A 14,954-nucleotide genomic window follows, 5' to 3' on the forward strand; every position below is an offset into this window, starting at 1 on the left:
TATACTTTTGGTACCCAAACATTTGAAAATTATCCCTTTGGTCCCTAAACTGTTCCAAATTTTATACTTTAGATACTAAATTTTCAAATTTACATTTTGCTCACTAACCAAAATTTTGGGGTGTTACAATTCTTCCCCTTATGAAAATGCATCCTCGAATTTTCAATACGCACAAGGTGTAAATAGATGAATGTATTGCTTTTTCATATCTTATTCTTCGTTCTAATTAGCTTTTCCAACATTCGAATTCTTGAACTAACTTTAATACATACTAGTTTCATAAGTCAAATCTGATTGAATCTTAATATCCTCTGATGTGATAACATGAGTAAGATCTGGTCAATACTTTAAGAACACTTATCACCACTTTAATAAAATATCTCTTTTCTTTTCAAATCTGAATAAAACTTTTGTTGATCGACAACTATCTTGAGATTATATTAAATACTATTTACCTATTACAAAGTCCATTATAACTTGTTCCCATTCCCTCTAAGGGATAGCAATCGATTACAACAATCTAGAAGACACTAGATCCTCTACTTTAACTCGTTAACATATCATACATTTAGAAACAAATTCGATGATAGCTCTTTTCATACCTGCTATTAATATCGACTCTTTCCTCGATAATACAAGCATCCATCAGACTCAACTTCAAGGTCTTTGGTTTCATATTTTTTCACTTGTTCTATATTTGACAAGTACAACAATTGTCATCTTTTCTTTGAAGATCCTTTACTTGATCTAGTAGCATAGACTTTAAAATTAATTCTACGATTAAAACACCATTTTTCTTTAAAAACAATCACGTATTCAAAACTTCGGAACATAAATGTCTTTAAGATTTATCGTATCAGCCACCACATTAGTTTTTCCTGATTATAGTCGATAAGCACATCATCATTATTTAAGGAATTGAATCCATTTTTTCATTTTCACTCTTTTGAGTTAACACATACTTTTTACTTTTGAGATCCACATAGATATATCCCCACTCACCATATAGATAGTGGCGTTATATCAATAAAGTAAACACAACTGTTACATCTTGAGAACATGATTCAGATAATTTATTTCATGATTCTTTTGTTGCTTTGAAATATAAGCCCTAGCTTTTCCTCTTGCATGAGTACGTATTCCAGACCATTAAGAGACGCATTACTATAAATCACATATTCTTTTCCATATTTTGTTCACATTGACCCTGAAACTTATGCAGTATTCTTTTTAACGTCGAAGTTTCATTCGCACTAATCAGTCCAAATAAATGGTACGCACCTTTTTTAATAGCTTGATCAGAGGGGAAACAATTATCGAAAAGTTCTTAATGAACCTTTGATAGTAACCAACAAATCCCAAGAAAATTCAAAATTCGAAAACATTCTTTGGACTTTATCATTCGACTATAGCTCGTGCTTCCTTGATATATATTCTTATCCTCTCATCTGAGACTACATGGCCAAGGAATACAACCTTAGACAACCAACATTTTCACTTTGTCAATTTAGCATACAACTTTCCCCCCGAAGAGTTATATAAAGATATGAATCATGTTCTTCTTTGGTCTTACAATATATCAAAATATCTTCAAAGAAAACCACCACAAATTAATCCAAGTATAACTGAAATATTCGGTTTATCAAATCCATAAATGTCTCAGGAACATTTGTTAAACCAATTGACATTATCACAAAGTCGTAATGTCCATACCGAATCTTGTAAATTATCTTAGGAAGATCGTCTTCCTTAATCTTTAATTGATAATATCCAAATTGGAGATCAATATTGGAATAAATCAATGCAGCTTTTAACTGATCAAAAGATCATTAATCCTCATAAGAGGATACTTATTCTTCATTGTTATCTTATTTTGACTGACAATAATATATACATGACTGCATAGACTTGTCTTTCTTTTTCTCAAATAACACTGGTGTGTCCCAGATGAGATGCATGGTCTTGTAAATATTGGATCTTAAAAATTCTAATAACTACGCCTTTAATTCTCAGAGCTTAGTCGGAGCTAATCAATATGAGGTAATTTTTGCGGATACACATTTGGATACTCTCGAACGGTTGAAATATCTTCCATTTTAACTATGAAAGTTTGAGTATCCACCTAATTTACTAAGAAGGCATGTCAACCTTGAAGTAATAACTTCATAACAATTACTATTAAGATCACATTAGGAAATAGATTTACTATTTTTCGCTACCATTATTATCTCAAAACTTTTCAAATTCTTTAAGATCAATCACTTTAATCGATAATTCATTGTGGCATGGTAAGGGTAATCAATCCAATCTAAAAATTATCTTTGAAAGGTAATTCTATCAATTCCATTAAAACTCAACACTCTGAATCTTTAACAGACAGTTACTATCTGCAAATACGACTCACCCTCGCATTATGGCCTAAAGGGTTAGTCGTACACATGACACTTAGGATCAATTCTACTAGAATGTTCCATTCTTTAATCCATAATATACTTATGTATGAATGAGGGTTTCCTTAAACTTACGTTGGCACTTCATACTGTATCGATCCATCATCTTAGTTAGCCTAAACAGGAGAATTGTGCTAGCTGCATTATTATCACTATTGACTTATTCTTGAACCTCCTACTCAGTCACTTCCTTCAAACCCTTGATTATACACATCTAATACATACGCTATATTTATTCATCTTCATGAGTAAGGAGTGGCACCAATCAAACCTTATAAACACCATATCAGTAACAAAGACATCCTAGTGGCATATATACACATTTTGACTCAAAACAAGCTCGATTTATTCTTAAAATCCGCTAAACCTGCAGTTCTGATACCAATAAATGTAACACCCTTAACCCGTAAACATTTACTATTACGAGTTAAAGATGTCACATCAATTATTAAAAATATTTCTTAACTCAAAATTGGTAAAATTTTGTTCCTTTAAAAAATTTCCAATTATGAACACTTATTATAAAATAATTTATCAGAGAAAATCAAAATATAATATTTTAATTTCTAATTCAAATCCGATTTTAGGTAGTAACAAAAAGTTTTGCTCTATTTCATAAAATAAATAAAATTGTCTAAAAACTATCTGATTCAAAATCCAATTAACTAATATTCAAAACATAATTTAATACTATAATATTTATTCATACTATTAATCATATTTGATACTCACTATATTAATAATTTGCAGTCATTTCTTACTTGTGTACATGCCAGCTAGAAAATTTATAACACAATAGGATGTCATTACGGTTACCTTACATAATCCTTGGTGATTGATGCCAAACTTATCTCCTCACTCTTACTGATTTCTTTGACCTACGTGCGAAAATCATCGTACGCTAAGTATATACTTAGTGAGGCTATCGATAGAAATATTCAAGGTAATGCAACACATAAATGTAAATGAGTAATAGTATCATATGCATTATGATCACTTTACCTGTAATTTCTATCATGCTACTAATATTAACATGATATGAACCACATATAATTTTTTTTACCAATATACTTGCCATTCATTGCAAAAGCTCATAAGCTTATTCACCTTTTTTTCATTTATTAACCAATAAACCATAACCTAATTTAAACTTGAGGACCCTGGGTATGCAAGTCAAATTTATGCACTGTAGTGAGAATACACATAAGGTCGTGCCCAACATACACAACATACACACTAAGTGTCTTGGGTATATACTCTAGTGCTAAACCAAATATGACACATAAGGTCGTGCCCACCACCTGCACTAAGTGTCTTGGGTATACACTCTAGTGCTAAACCAGATATGCAACTGCTGTTGGACTCTACGGCATGCCAACTTCACCATGTCCCCCAATGACTTACTTGGGCATATAGTCTATTTTTATTCCATCCATGGCAATGTATATCAATATAATTTAGCATTTGGCTAGTTCATACCCGAATAACATCCATGGAAAAACATCATATATAAACTTAGTGATCAATTCATTTTATATTTAACTTTTGACATATTTAAAACATGTTAAATATATGATAAATGACATAAATATCATGCCAATATAATCAAGATAGACTCGTCATAAGTCTTCCTAATGATGTATAAAACATCCATGTATAATGTCATGCATGCATTGCACTCATTGAAACTTTATATACAAGTCAAAATATAAGCCTCACTAAGATTTAACTTGATCCTTTGCTTTCGATTCGCTTTGATCATGAAATTTATCATAATTTCATATTATGGCAGTTTGCAGTACCTTTAAAGAAATATTATTGTGTATTAATATACACACTTAAAAATTATTCTGTTTATACCACTGGAAAGTAGACTCAGATACAAATCTAACCATATAAGGCACTTCTTCTATTTCAATTTGTACAATTTATAATGAATTTTCAAAGCTGACTTACATAAGTTGTTTTGAGCAGAATCTGTTGCCCTGTTTTCTAACTTATCCTCGATTAAAAATTCATATTTTTTTTTTGTATACACCTTCAAACCAATAGCCATTTATTTTAAACAAAACTAGATTGATATAGTAATCCAACGGTATAAAAATATGTAGAATTTATGGTGATTTTCTAAACTTACCATTCGAACCATAAATTTTAGGCAGCTTTCCCTATTTTGCATCTTTAGTTTATTCACTTATTCAATTAGCTTACCAAATGAACATATATGCATGAATCATAATGTCACACAACATTAAGAGTCACTTCTTACCATAGTAACTCTCCACTGGCTCATCGTAAGCCAATATTTGTTCGATAACATAAGTACAAATTAAATATGCACTCACTCGATGTCCTTAGAATTCAACCTTCGTTGGAAATTCACATTTCATCCTTTATCTTCTCCTTAGCTTTAATATTGTTTGGTCTTGGTTTCAATCATAATCGAAATGAACACCATTTATAAAACATATCAATTCAAACCACATATTAGAATCTTACTAACATAGGCACACAATAGAAAATAAATTCTTAAAAATCTTTCGGTGCTCATTCGATACTAGTTTCATGTCACAACATAAATGTTGACTATTCAAGTTCCTTTTATCCAAACTTCACAGAACATTTCCACTTAAGTTCCCAACTTTTCCATATTTGCAATTTGATCCTCAACTTTTACCAACTTTCCAAAATGGCCCAATTTCACAGTGTAACATTAATTTCTAACATGATACAACAACTATTGAGCAATTAAACATCAACCTCAATACTTTTCCATAATTTCTAAATAGGTCCCCTAACTTTCAAAAATTACATGAGGGTCCTTATAACTTTCTAAGGCTTTTAGAATCAGTCCTACATCATTTTCAACTCTTACATAATTTTTCCATAATTTTTCTCTCTTTCAAAAAATTAGGTCGAATACTTCAAGGTTAGGGTGGCATGATTTTCACTTGATTTAAATTTATTCAAGCATTAAATTAACCTCAAATCAAAATTTCCAAGTTTCTACAATTAAACGCCTAACTTAATTTAACCAAATCACTAATTTCCCCAAAACTTAGGGTTTGACGAAAACCATTAGAGGTATTTCTAGGTGATTTTAAACATCAAACAAGCTTGGAAATGATTCTACAATATCAATAACCTCAAATTCCATTATCAATTCATAAAAACACTAACATGTTCATAAACCCTAAAATTTGGGAACTTAGCATTCAAGCATGATTAGAATGCAATAATAGTACCAAATGATAGAGCTCTTCGAATAGAATAATTTTCTATTTCACGTCTTAATTCAAAAACCAAAGGAAATTGCTTGAAAATGAAAAATAAAAATTTTCTCCATACCTTAGGGAAGCTCACGACTTGAAGAAGAATAAAGGAAGAGATGACATAAATTTCTAGTTAATTTTATGTTGATTTTTCATTTATTTAAGCTTAAATGAACTTAAAATTCATTTAATAGGAAATGACAAATTTGTCCTTAATGAAACTTGATAATTACAACCATACCTTAATACATGATAATTATCATCCTCCAAAGTCAGATGTAAAAAATTATTTTTCCCTTTAGAACTATTCCCGTGCACTTTTCAAAAAATTCATTATTGTCATTTCTCATCCAACGATCCATAATGAACATGGAAAAATTTTCAAATCCAATTCTCTATATTAATTTCCATGATTTTAAAACGTGAAAATAATATTTCTAAGTTTAATTTAATATCCTTTAAAATTTTCTCAAATTTCTATTCGATTCAATTTATCGAATTTTTACCAGACTTTAACACTTTATAGCTTTTAACACATTTTGGATTAAAATCTGATTCCCAAAAAAATGTCATTCTTGATGACGAACTATTCATTTATGGAGTCAAATGCCTAACTTTTGAAAATTACACTTTTGATCCAAAAACTTTGAAAATGACCCTTTTGGTCCCTAAAATTTTCTAAACATTATATTTTGGTTACTAAACTTTCAAAATTTACTTTTTGGCCACTAAACAATATTTTGGGGTGTTACAGAAATCACTACGTCAGGAAGGTGTTATGCAATCTTGGAGCAAGCATAAATCTTATGCCTAAATCTATTTTCCAGAGATCCTATATGCATCTATAAGGAAAAATTGATGATATATTGGTAAGAGTTGATAAATTTATTTTTCCCTTTGACTTCATTGTTCTAGATTGTGAAGCAGACGAGTTAGCACCTATTATCCTTGGAAGACCATTCTAGCGACAGGAATAACCCTAATTGATGTCGAAAAAGGAGAAATCAATATGAGAGTGAATGACTAGCAAGTCAAACTAAATGTCTTCCAAACCTTAAAGCATGTTGATCATCCAGAAGAATGCTAATTCATTTACCCCACCACCGAATTCAATTTTGAAGTATAGGAGAATTGCCACGACAATTCTATTACCGAACCAGAGGAAATTAAAGAATCAAACGATGGAGAGCAAGAAGAGTCAAAATGGATAATAAGTCGATCGAGTAAATATTTTAAACCAATGAAATACTCAGGTAAGAAAGGTAAAATCGAAAAACCTTATATTGAGCAACCACGTGTTCTAGAATTGAAAACCATTGCCAGAGCAATTAAAATATGCTTATTTGGGAGCCAATGACACACTGCTCATAATTATTTCTTCTAAGTTATAGTCCGAAACATGAGAAGAGGTTGTTGATATGTTGACGCTGCACAAAAAGGCAATAGGATGAACAATTTTTGACATAAAGGGAATTAGTCTGGTGGTATGCATGCATAAAATTTTATTGGAAGATGATGCTAAACCTTTAATTGAAGAACAAATGAGACTTAACCCAGCCATGAGGGAGGTTGTGATGAAATAAATCATCAAGTGGCTTGATGTCAGTATCATATATCCTATGTCTGACAATACATGGGTAATTCCGATACAACGTGCATCGAAAAATGGAGATAACCATGGTAAGAAATGAAAGCAATGAAATCATTCCAACTAGAATTGTTACTGGTTGGAGGGTTTGTATGGATTATCATATGTTAAATAAAGCCACTAGGAAATATCATTTTCCTTTACCCGTTATTGACCAAATGCTTGATCGACTTATAGGTAAACCTTTTTATTATTTTCTTGACGGTTACTCAGGTTAAAACCAAATTGCCATATCACCTTATGATCAGGAAAAGACGACTTCACATGCTCGTATGGAACATATGTATTCCGAATGATGTTGTTTAGATTATGTAATGGCCCGACAACTTTCCAAAGATGCATGGTGGCGATATTGTCCGACTTGGTGGAAGATTTCCTTGAAATCTTTATGGATGATTATTCGGTTTTCAGGAACAATTTTGACAATTTTCTCGGCAATTTAAAGGTGTTAGAGCGATGTGAAGGATCCGACCTGGTTTTAAACTTGGAGAAATGTCATTTAATGGTAGATGAAAGAATTGTGCTTAGCCATAAAATATCATCCAAGGGAATTGAAGTGGATAGAGCCAATGTGGACGTGGTTGAGAGATTACCGCCACCCAATTTTGTCAAAGGAATCCAAAGTTTTCTTGGATATGTAGGTTTTTACAGAAGGTTTATTTATAATTTTTCTGAGATTACTAAACCCTTGTGTAATTTGGTTGAACATGATAAAGCCTTTGACTTTGATAATTCATGTGCCACATTTAAAACCTTAAAAAAGGAACTTGCCACAACACCCATTGTCATTCACTTGATTAGTGGCTGCCTTTTGAACTCATGTGGGATTCTAGCAATTTTTTGATAGGAGCTATTTTAGGTCAAATGAAAGGTAAAATTTTACATGTGATTTACTATACTAGTAAAACTCTTAATATTGCTCAGTTAAACTACACCACAACAGAAAAAGAATTACTAACACTAGTTTTTGCTTTTGACAAATTTTGTTTCTATTTGATTGGGACAAAGGTAATCGTCCATACAAACCATTCAACAATTAAGTATTTATTTACTAAAAAATATGCCAAACCTCTTTTAATTCGTTGGATATTACTTTTACAAGAGATTGACATTGAGATCAAGGATAAGAAAGGATCGAAAAATCAAGTAGCTGATCACTTGCCATGTTTGGAAGGAAACAATAAACATAATGGTTCATTGGAAATTCATGATGTATTCTCGGATGAGCATATATTAGTTGCTACAACAACACCATGGTATGCTGACCTAGTTGATTTATAAGTTTATGGTATTTTACCTCATGGTCTTAATCACCAATGGAAGAAACGGTTCCGACATGATGCTAAGCATTATTATTCAGACGAGCCTCTTTTGTTTAAACAATGTGCAGATCATGTAATAAGACGATGTGTTCCAGAAAATGAGCAGCAAAATGTGCTTCAACAATGCCATTCTTCACCTTATGGAGGCCATTTTGGTGGAACATGCACTGCGGCCAAAGTCTTACAATCTGGTTTATATTGGTCCACTCTTTATAAAGATTCCCAAGAATTTCACAAGCAGTGTGATCGTTGTCAACGCACGGGCAATATTTCAAGACAACATGAGATGCCATTGTAGAATATTCTTGAAGTCGAGTTGTTTGATGTGTAGGGTATTGATTTCATGGGCCCATTTCCATCCTCATTCGACAATTTATACATCTTACTTGCCATCGACTATGTATCTAAATGGGTTGAGGAAAATGATTCCAAAATCGTACAAAGGTTCTTGTAGAAAAATATGTTCACACAGATTGGGATGCCAAGGGCAATCATTAGTGATGAAGGCAAGCATTTCCAAAACCAACTAATTGCCAAGATGTTGCAACTCTTGAGAGTGACGCATAAATTTGCCACAACATATCACCCACAGACAAACAAGCAAGCCAAAATATCCAACCATGAATTGAAGATTATCCTTGAGAAGTTTGTTAATCCATCTAAAAAAGATTGGTCTCTAAGAATTGATGATGCACTTTGTGCTTACCGCACAACATTCAAGATACCCCTAGGCATATCTCCTTATAGATTTTTCTATGGAAAGGCTTACCACCTTTCGATGGAAATCGAGCATAAGACATTTTGGGCCATCAAGATTGTGAATATGGATTGGGAGAGTGCAGGGCAAAAATGTTTATTGGACTTCAACGAGATAGATGAATTCCATGCATTAGCTTATGACAATGCGATGACTTATAAAGAGAAAACAAAACATTGACATGTTAAGAAGATACTGTCGCGATAATTCTTGCCAGGGAAATTAATACTTCTTTTCAATTCTCGATTAAAACTTTTTCCGAGAAAACTGAAATTGAGATGGATCTGGCCGTTCGAAGTTAGTAAAACCTTTCTCCCATGGAGCCGTAGTAATCAAGACCACCACTGACGAACATGAGTTTATAGTTAATGGACAACGATTAAAGCACTACGTAGGCACCCATGTTGAGCACAATAAGGAAGTGATTACCCTTGGAGAAGTGTCAACACACCTTTTCGTCCTACTAGGATTCAAACTCCTAAAAATAGGATAAAATTTTACTAGGATTCAAACTCCTAAAAATAGGATAGAGTTCTACTATGATTTAAAATCCTAAAGATAGGATCCACAAGCACTATAAATAGCCATTGTAACTCACTATTGTAACACACGATTTACAGACAAAATACAGAGGAAAGCACGGAAAATACAAAGGCAAAGCTATTGTAAACGATTCGAAAAGGAAATAAAAGGTAGCATTTTTTTGATTCGTTCATTTCTCGCATGTGCACGTTATTTTTCTTGAGATTTGGTTCGAATAACCCAAAACGTGGGTTACGCCGATGACCAAAAATGGGTGGGGTTTTGAAGTTTCGAACCTAGATCTACCCTAAGGCGTGTTCATTTTTTATCCCCCTAATGCGTAATATCAACGTTAATTGTCTTTCAAATTTGGCCTCAATCTTTATTTTTCTTTATATTAGTCATTTTATTTATTGTATAGATATTTTTATTTATTTATTATTTACATTATTGTCATTATATAAATATATATACGTATATTTTTTATTTATTTTTATTCATTTTTATTTATTAATATTATTTATTATTTATATATATATATATATATATATATATATATATTTAAATATTTTACTTATAAGCGTATTATTACTATATATATATTGTAATTATCTTTATTTAATTTTTTTTACTTTGTCATATACGTATATATGTATGTTTTTAATAGTTTATTTATAAGCCAATTATCATTATATGTATACTTTTATATTTGGTTTATATATTTATTTATTTATTTTAGTTTTTGGTTTTTTTATTTATATTATATTATATTTTCATATTACTATTATTATTGTTATGATTATTATTTTTCTATTTTACTCATTTATATATATATATATATATATATTTTAATATTTCATTTATTTATTTATTTATTTTTCCTTTTATTTTTTTTACTTATTTTTATTCTTCAATTTTTCATTTATTCATTTTTTCCCTCTAACACATCTTATGACTTTTTAAGGGTATTTTCGTCAATTAATCAGAGGTAAGTAATTCATGATCAAATTTTACCTTTCAATTTAAAATTACAATTTTTTTAATTAAGACAACTGGAAATTATGTAGTACCGAAAGGGCGGTTCAAGGGTGCTAATCCTTCCTTGACCGTAACCGACTCCCGAGCCCGGCATATTTCTGGTAAGACGCAGATCAGGTAAGAAATAGGGTATCCGATCAACCCATTTATTTTTAAATAAATGATCGGTGGCGACTCCAATCCATTTTCCTAAGTCGAAGCCCAATTCCGGGGCCCAACCGAAAGACGGTTGCGACAGCTTGGCGACTCCGCTGGGGATTCTCAAGTGAGTCAGGCTAAGGTAATTTTCAGTTATCTTTTTAACGAAAAGGGTAAGTTTAAATTTTAAGGTAACATTTCGATCCTTATTGCTTACTTTTGATTATATTTTTTCGAGTAAATAGTTGTACTAACCGTTTTCTCAATGATTTCAGCCCTTAAAGTCTTTTTTCATCTAAGGCTCTAAACCCGAGCTCTGAACCCATTTTAAGTGGGGGTAAAAGAGATGCATTCGTGTGAATTTATTCACTGCATATGCCTAGCAAGTAGCCTTCGGGATTCATATATCTTATGTCTTCGTGTGAATTTATTCTCCGCATAGAAATAAGGGAATGTGTCCTCTCGAGTTTAACTTAGTCCACACAAGCCTGTGATGGGTTTAGGACTAAGGGTCTGGCAAGCCCAAGGGGGCACCAGCAAGGAGAACTCGGGTACCGTTTTTTAGCACCTAAACCGGGGAGACTTTGAAGAATTAGAGCCTACCCTAAAACCTCATTTCAAACCCTAGGATGCCAGAATTATTTCATGCTTCACTTTCTGTTCAAAGCATGCGAACTAGACAAATACGCGGTTAGGATTTGTTTGAAATTAGCATGCGGGATAGCGATCATGTCCGAGTAGGAATACTAAGCATGTTCGGGTAGATATCATGTGGGGTAGGATTTTTCATTTTATTATTTTAATTTACCTCACTAATTTTTTTTATTTTGTCCTCTTTTATTTTGTTTTCATCATTTGCATCATAACAAGAGGCCATTGATCCCTAAAAAGGTGTTTGTTACACAAAATAATCTGAATTAATGGATAAAGGTGTTGTAATACAAGAGATTAAAAACCCCGAGGTACGACTATGGTCCGAGAAGACTCAGAAGGAAAAGGGAGACAGTCTTCAAGGAAGCTATGTGTCAGAACTGGTTAGCTACGCCTCTATTAGCCTAAAGCAGAACGACATGCAAGAGCTTTGGGACATCTGGGGCAGTTGAAGAATGATTGGAAACAGAAGTTCAGTCAGCGATATGGTGACATTGCACTTTTTCTTCATGTTAAGACTGATGAGCCCTTAATCAGAGCCTTGGTTCGATTCTGGAACCCGGGATACAGTTGCTTCACTTTTAACCAGGAGGACATGGTACCTACCATCGAGGAGTATACTACACTATTGCACTGTGAAAGCATTAAACTGGAGCGAGCCTACATCAAACACATCAAGAGTCAGTCTTTCAAGAACAGACTGCTAAGATTGCAGGAGTTGATGAAAAGTGGGTGACTGACCGACTCTGAAACAAAGGTAACGGGCAGGGAATTGAGTGGATCCACATAAGGAAACTAATGAATGACCACCCTGATGAATGGAAGACTATAAACCTTTTTTGCACTAGATATGTATGGCTTGATCATCTTTCTGAAGATTTTGGGATGTATTGACGTAGCCGTGGTGGAACTGTTTGAGCAACTTCCGAAACGGGTCAACCTAGTACCAATCATCTTAGCTGAGACCTTTCGGTTTCTCAACCATTTTCGAAGAGCTGGCGGAGGTTGATTCATTGAATGTGTTCAACTCCTTCAAGTCTGGATTCACAGCCACTTCTGGAAGAATAATGGGGTTGCCTACCGCCGATTTAGCACTACGTATTCACCTTTGAGAAAGTTCATCACCATGAAATGGCACGAAGATGCTTCAAAAGAGAAGTGGATGAAAGTATTCACTCATCTCCAAGACCAGGATATTACCTGGAGAGCCCCCTGGTTGTTCCTTAGTGACGTTATTTTTCGATGTGGGGACTCCGACACTATGACCTTACTTGGACTTTGGGGTGCAGTTGGGTATGATCCATTGTTAGCACTTAGACAATATGGGGCACGTCAGTTTTTCCCAGCAACATGCGGAATAGCTAAATCAGAGTTTGAGTATCACGGTGACAATTATAAGAAGAGGATCAAAGAGATTGTCAATTCAGGGAAGAAAGTGTTACGAATGGATATTGTGGCTGCTAAAGACATGCTTACCCCAGACTATTTAAGTGGCGAAGATTGCAAAAAAACAACAATACCCCGGTGTCAAACTGTGATGAAACACGGACCATGGAGGAGCATCTCATGCATGTCTCTTCTGGACTTGAGATAGCCAAAACAAAGTTTAAAACTGTGAACAATGAGCTGGGGAAGAGGATAAAGGAACTTGAGGCTGAGCGCTATTAGTGGAATCTAGATGCCGACTCTTAGAAAGATTGAGCAGACAAACTAGAAAGAGAACAAAAAAGAGTCCGTTTAGAGCTCGAAGACTTGAGAAAGGAGTATCAAGATAAAGTCAAGGATAGCTCCAAATTGAAAGTGGCTTCTAAATAATGGAATGAGAGAGCTTGGAAGGAACAGATGAAGACTGCCCAGAGGCGCTTAGCAGGCAGTCAGCATCAAAACCAATGCTTGAGAATCCGGATGGCTGATCTGGAGAAACAACATGAGAGAGATGGCAAAACAATAGCTGAGTTAGAAGCTATTGTAGATGGGTTCAAGAAGCAAGTAAGCAAGCTTCAGATAGTGCCCTTCGACGGATGTTTACAGTGGTGTTTCTGTTGGGAGCAAGCACAACAAAGGGTGAAGGCCAGAGATGCAGTCATCCGAGACTTCCTGGATCAAGTACAGAAGGCAGCTCGTCATCTACACGGCCTGGCAAGGGAAACTGGAATGGTCTGACAAGACATACAACCAGTGACAGATGAAGACAGAAGACTTGTCAACCTACTAGAAGCTGTTCGGGGTCTAGAGGATTTAGTCCGAATGTACCTTTGATCGTTTTTATGTCTCTTACAAGATAAAACATTTTTGTCTAAGTAAAGATTATTTATAATAATGGACACTTTTCTGGATCAATGCCTCGAACATTTCATGCATTCTTGCATTTTTTCCTTTTTGTATCTTCATCTACATTTTTAAGCATTTTCACAAACATGAAATTAAGTCATGAAGGACTCGATGAAGTGGATTTAACCACATGGAAGCAAGATTGTAACATTAAAGAGCTTGATTAGCTGATGGTAGGACAAAGCCTGCCAAGATGATCTAAGAAAAGAATCCCCATATTCTAAGGCCTACGATGTTGAAGCTGTTAGCTGTTACCACATAAGAAGCCCCAAACATTCCTCTGAAAACTGTAAGGCGCTTGCCAAAGAATGGGGCATGGTATATACCATTTGCACTTAGAGGATTGTTTTGTTTGAACACATCTTTGATCTTTCATGTTTGCTTAATCTTTTAAAGGATTGAATTTATGCTACTTTCTAAGGTGGAGCAATTGAATAAATTTTAATCTTTAGTTCTTCGAATATTAAATGAATTAAGGATTCTTTTAATTCTTCAAGAGTTATAGATTTTTGACATGTGACAAGATTAGACCTTTCTTATCCTGACTCAAACCCCAAAATAAAATACCTCGATTCTTTACCCAAAATAACTCATTGTCATTACCATAAAGACCAAATTCTTGAACGTTGCCTTTATCTTTTCGATACACCCATACCTTTCTTTGAGTCAATAAAATCACACCACTGTCTTTTTGGACTCAAAATTGACATTTTAATATCATTAAAATCCAAGGCATTGAGTTGTTCATCTGAACATGAGCATTATTCTAAAGACACAACTTGGGGCATCTCGCGGGGAGCTTGAACATTGAGACATCTGGGGAAA

The 14,954-nt window shown here is 33.6% G+C and overlaps 1 protein-coding gene across 1 annotated transcript; it reads left to right on the plus strand.

Annotated features, from left to right (window-relative positions):
* Positions 1-9,170: 9,170 nt before the first annotated feature.
* On the plus strand, positions 9,171-9,629 carry LOC120208233. The gene has a single exon (XM_039207553.1). The coding sequence runs from the start codon at positions 9,171-9,173 to the stop codon at positions 9,627-9,629; it is 459 nt and encodes a 152-aa protein (XP_039063484.1).
* The last annotated feature ends 5,325 nt before the right edge of the window (positions 9,630-14,954 follow it).

This window comes from Hibiscus syriacus, unplaced genomic scaffold (assembly GCF_006381635.1).
Source record: "Hibiscus syriacus cultivar Baekdansim isolate YM2019G1 unplaced genomic scaffold, ASM638163v2 tig00016066_pilon, whole genome shotgun sequence".
NCBI classification, from domain to species: Eukaryota; Viridiplantae; Streptophyta; class Magnoliopsida; order Malvales; family Malvaceae; genus Hibiscus; species Hibiscus syriacus.

Bases quoted from the DNA above. Each gene is read 5' to 3' on its own strand.
- LOC120208233 (XM_039207553.1), top strand. From the start codon at position 9,171: ATGCCAAGGGCAATCATTAGTGATGAAGGCAAGCATTTCCAAAACCAA.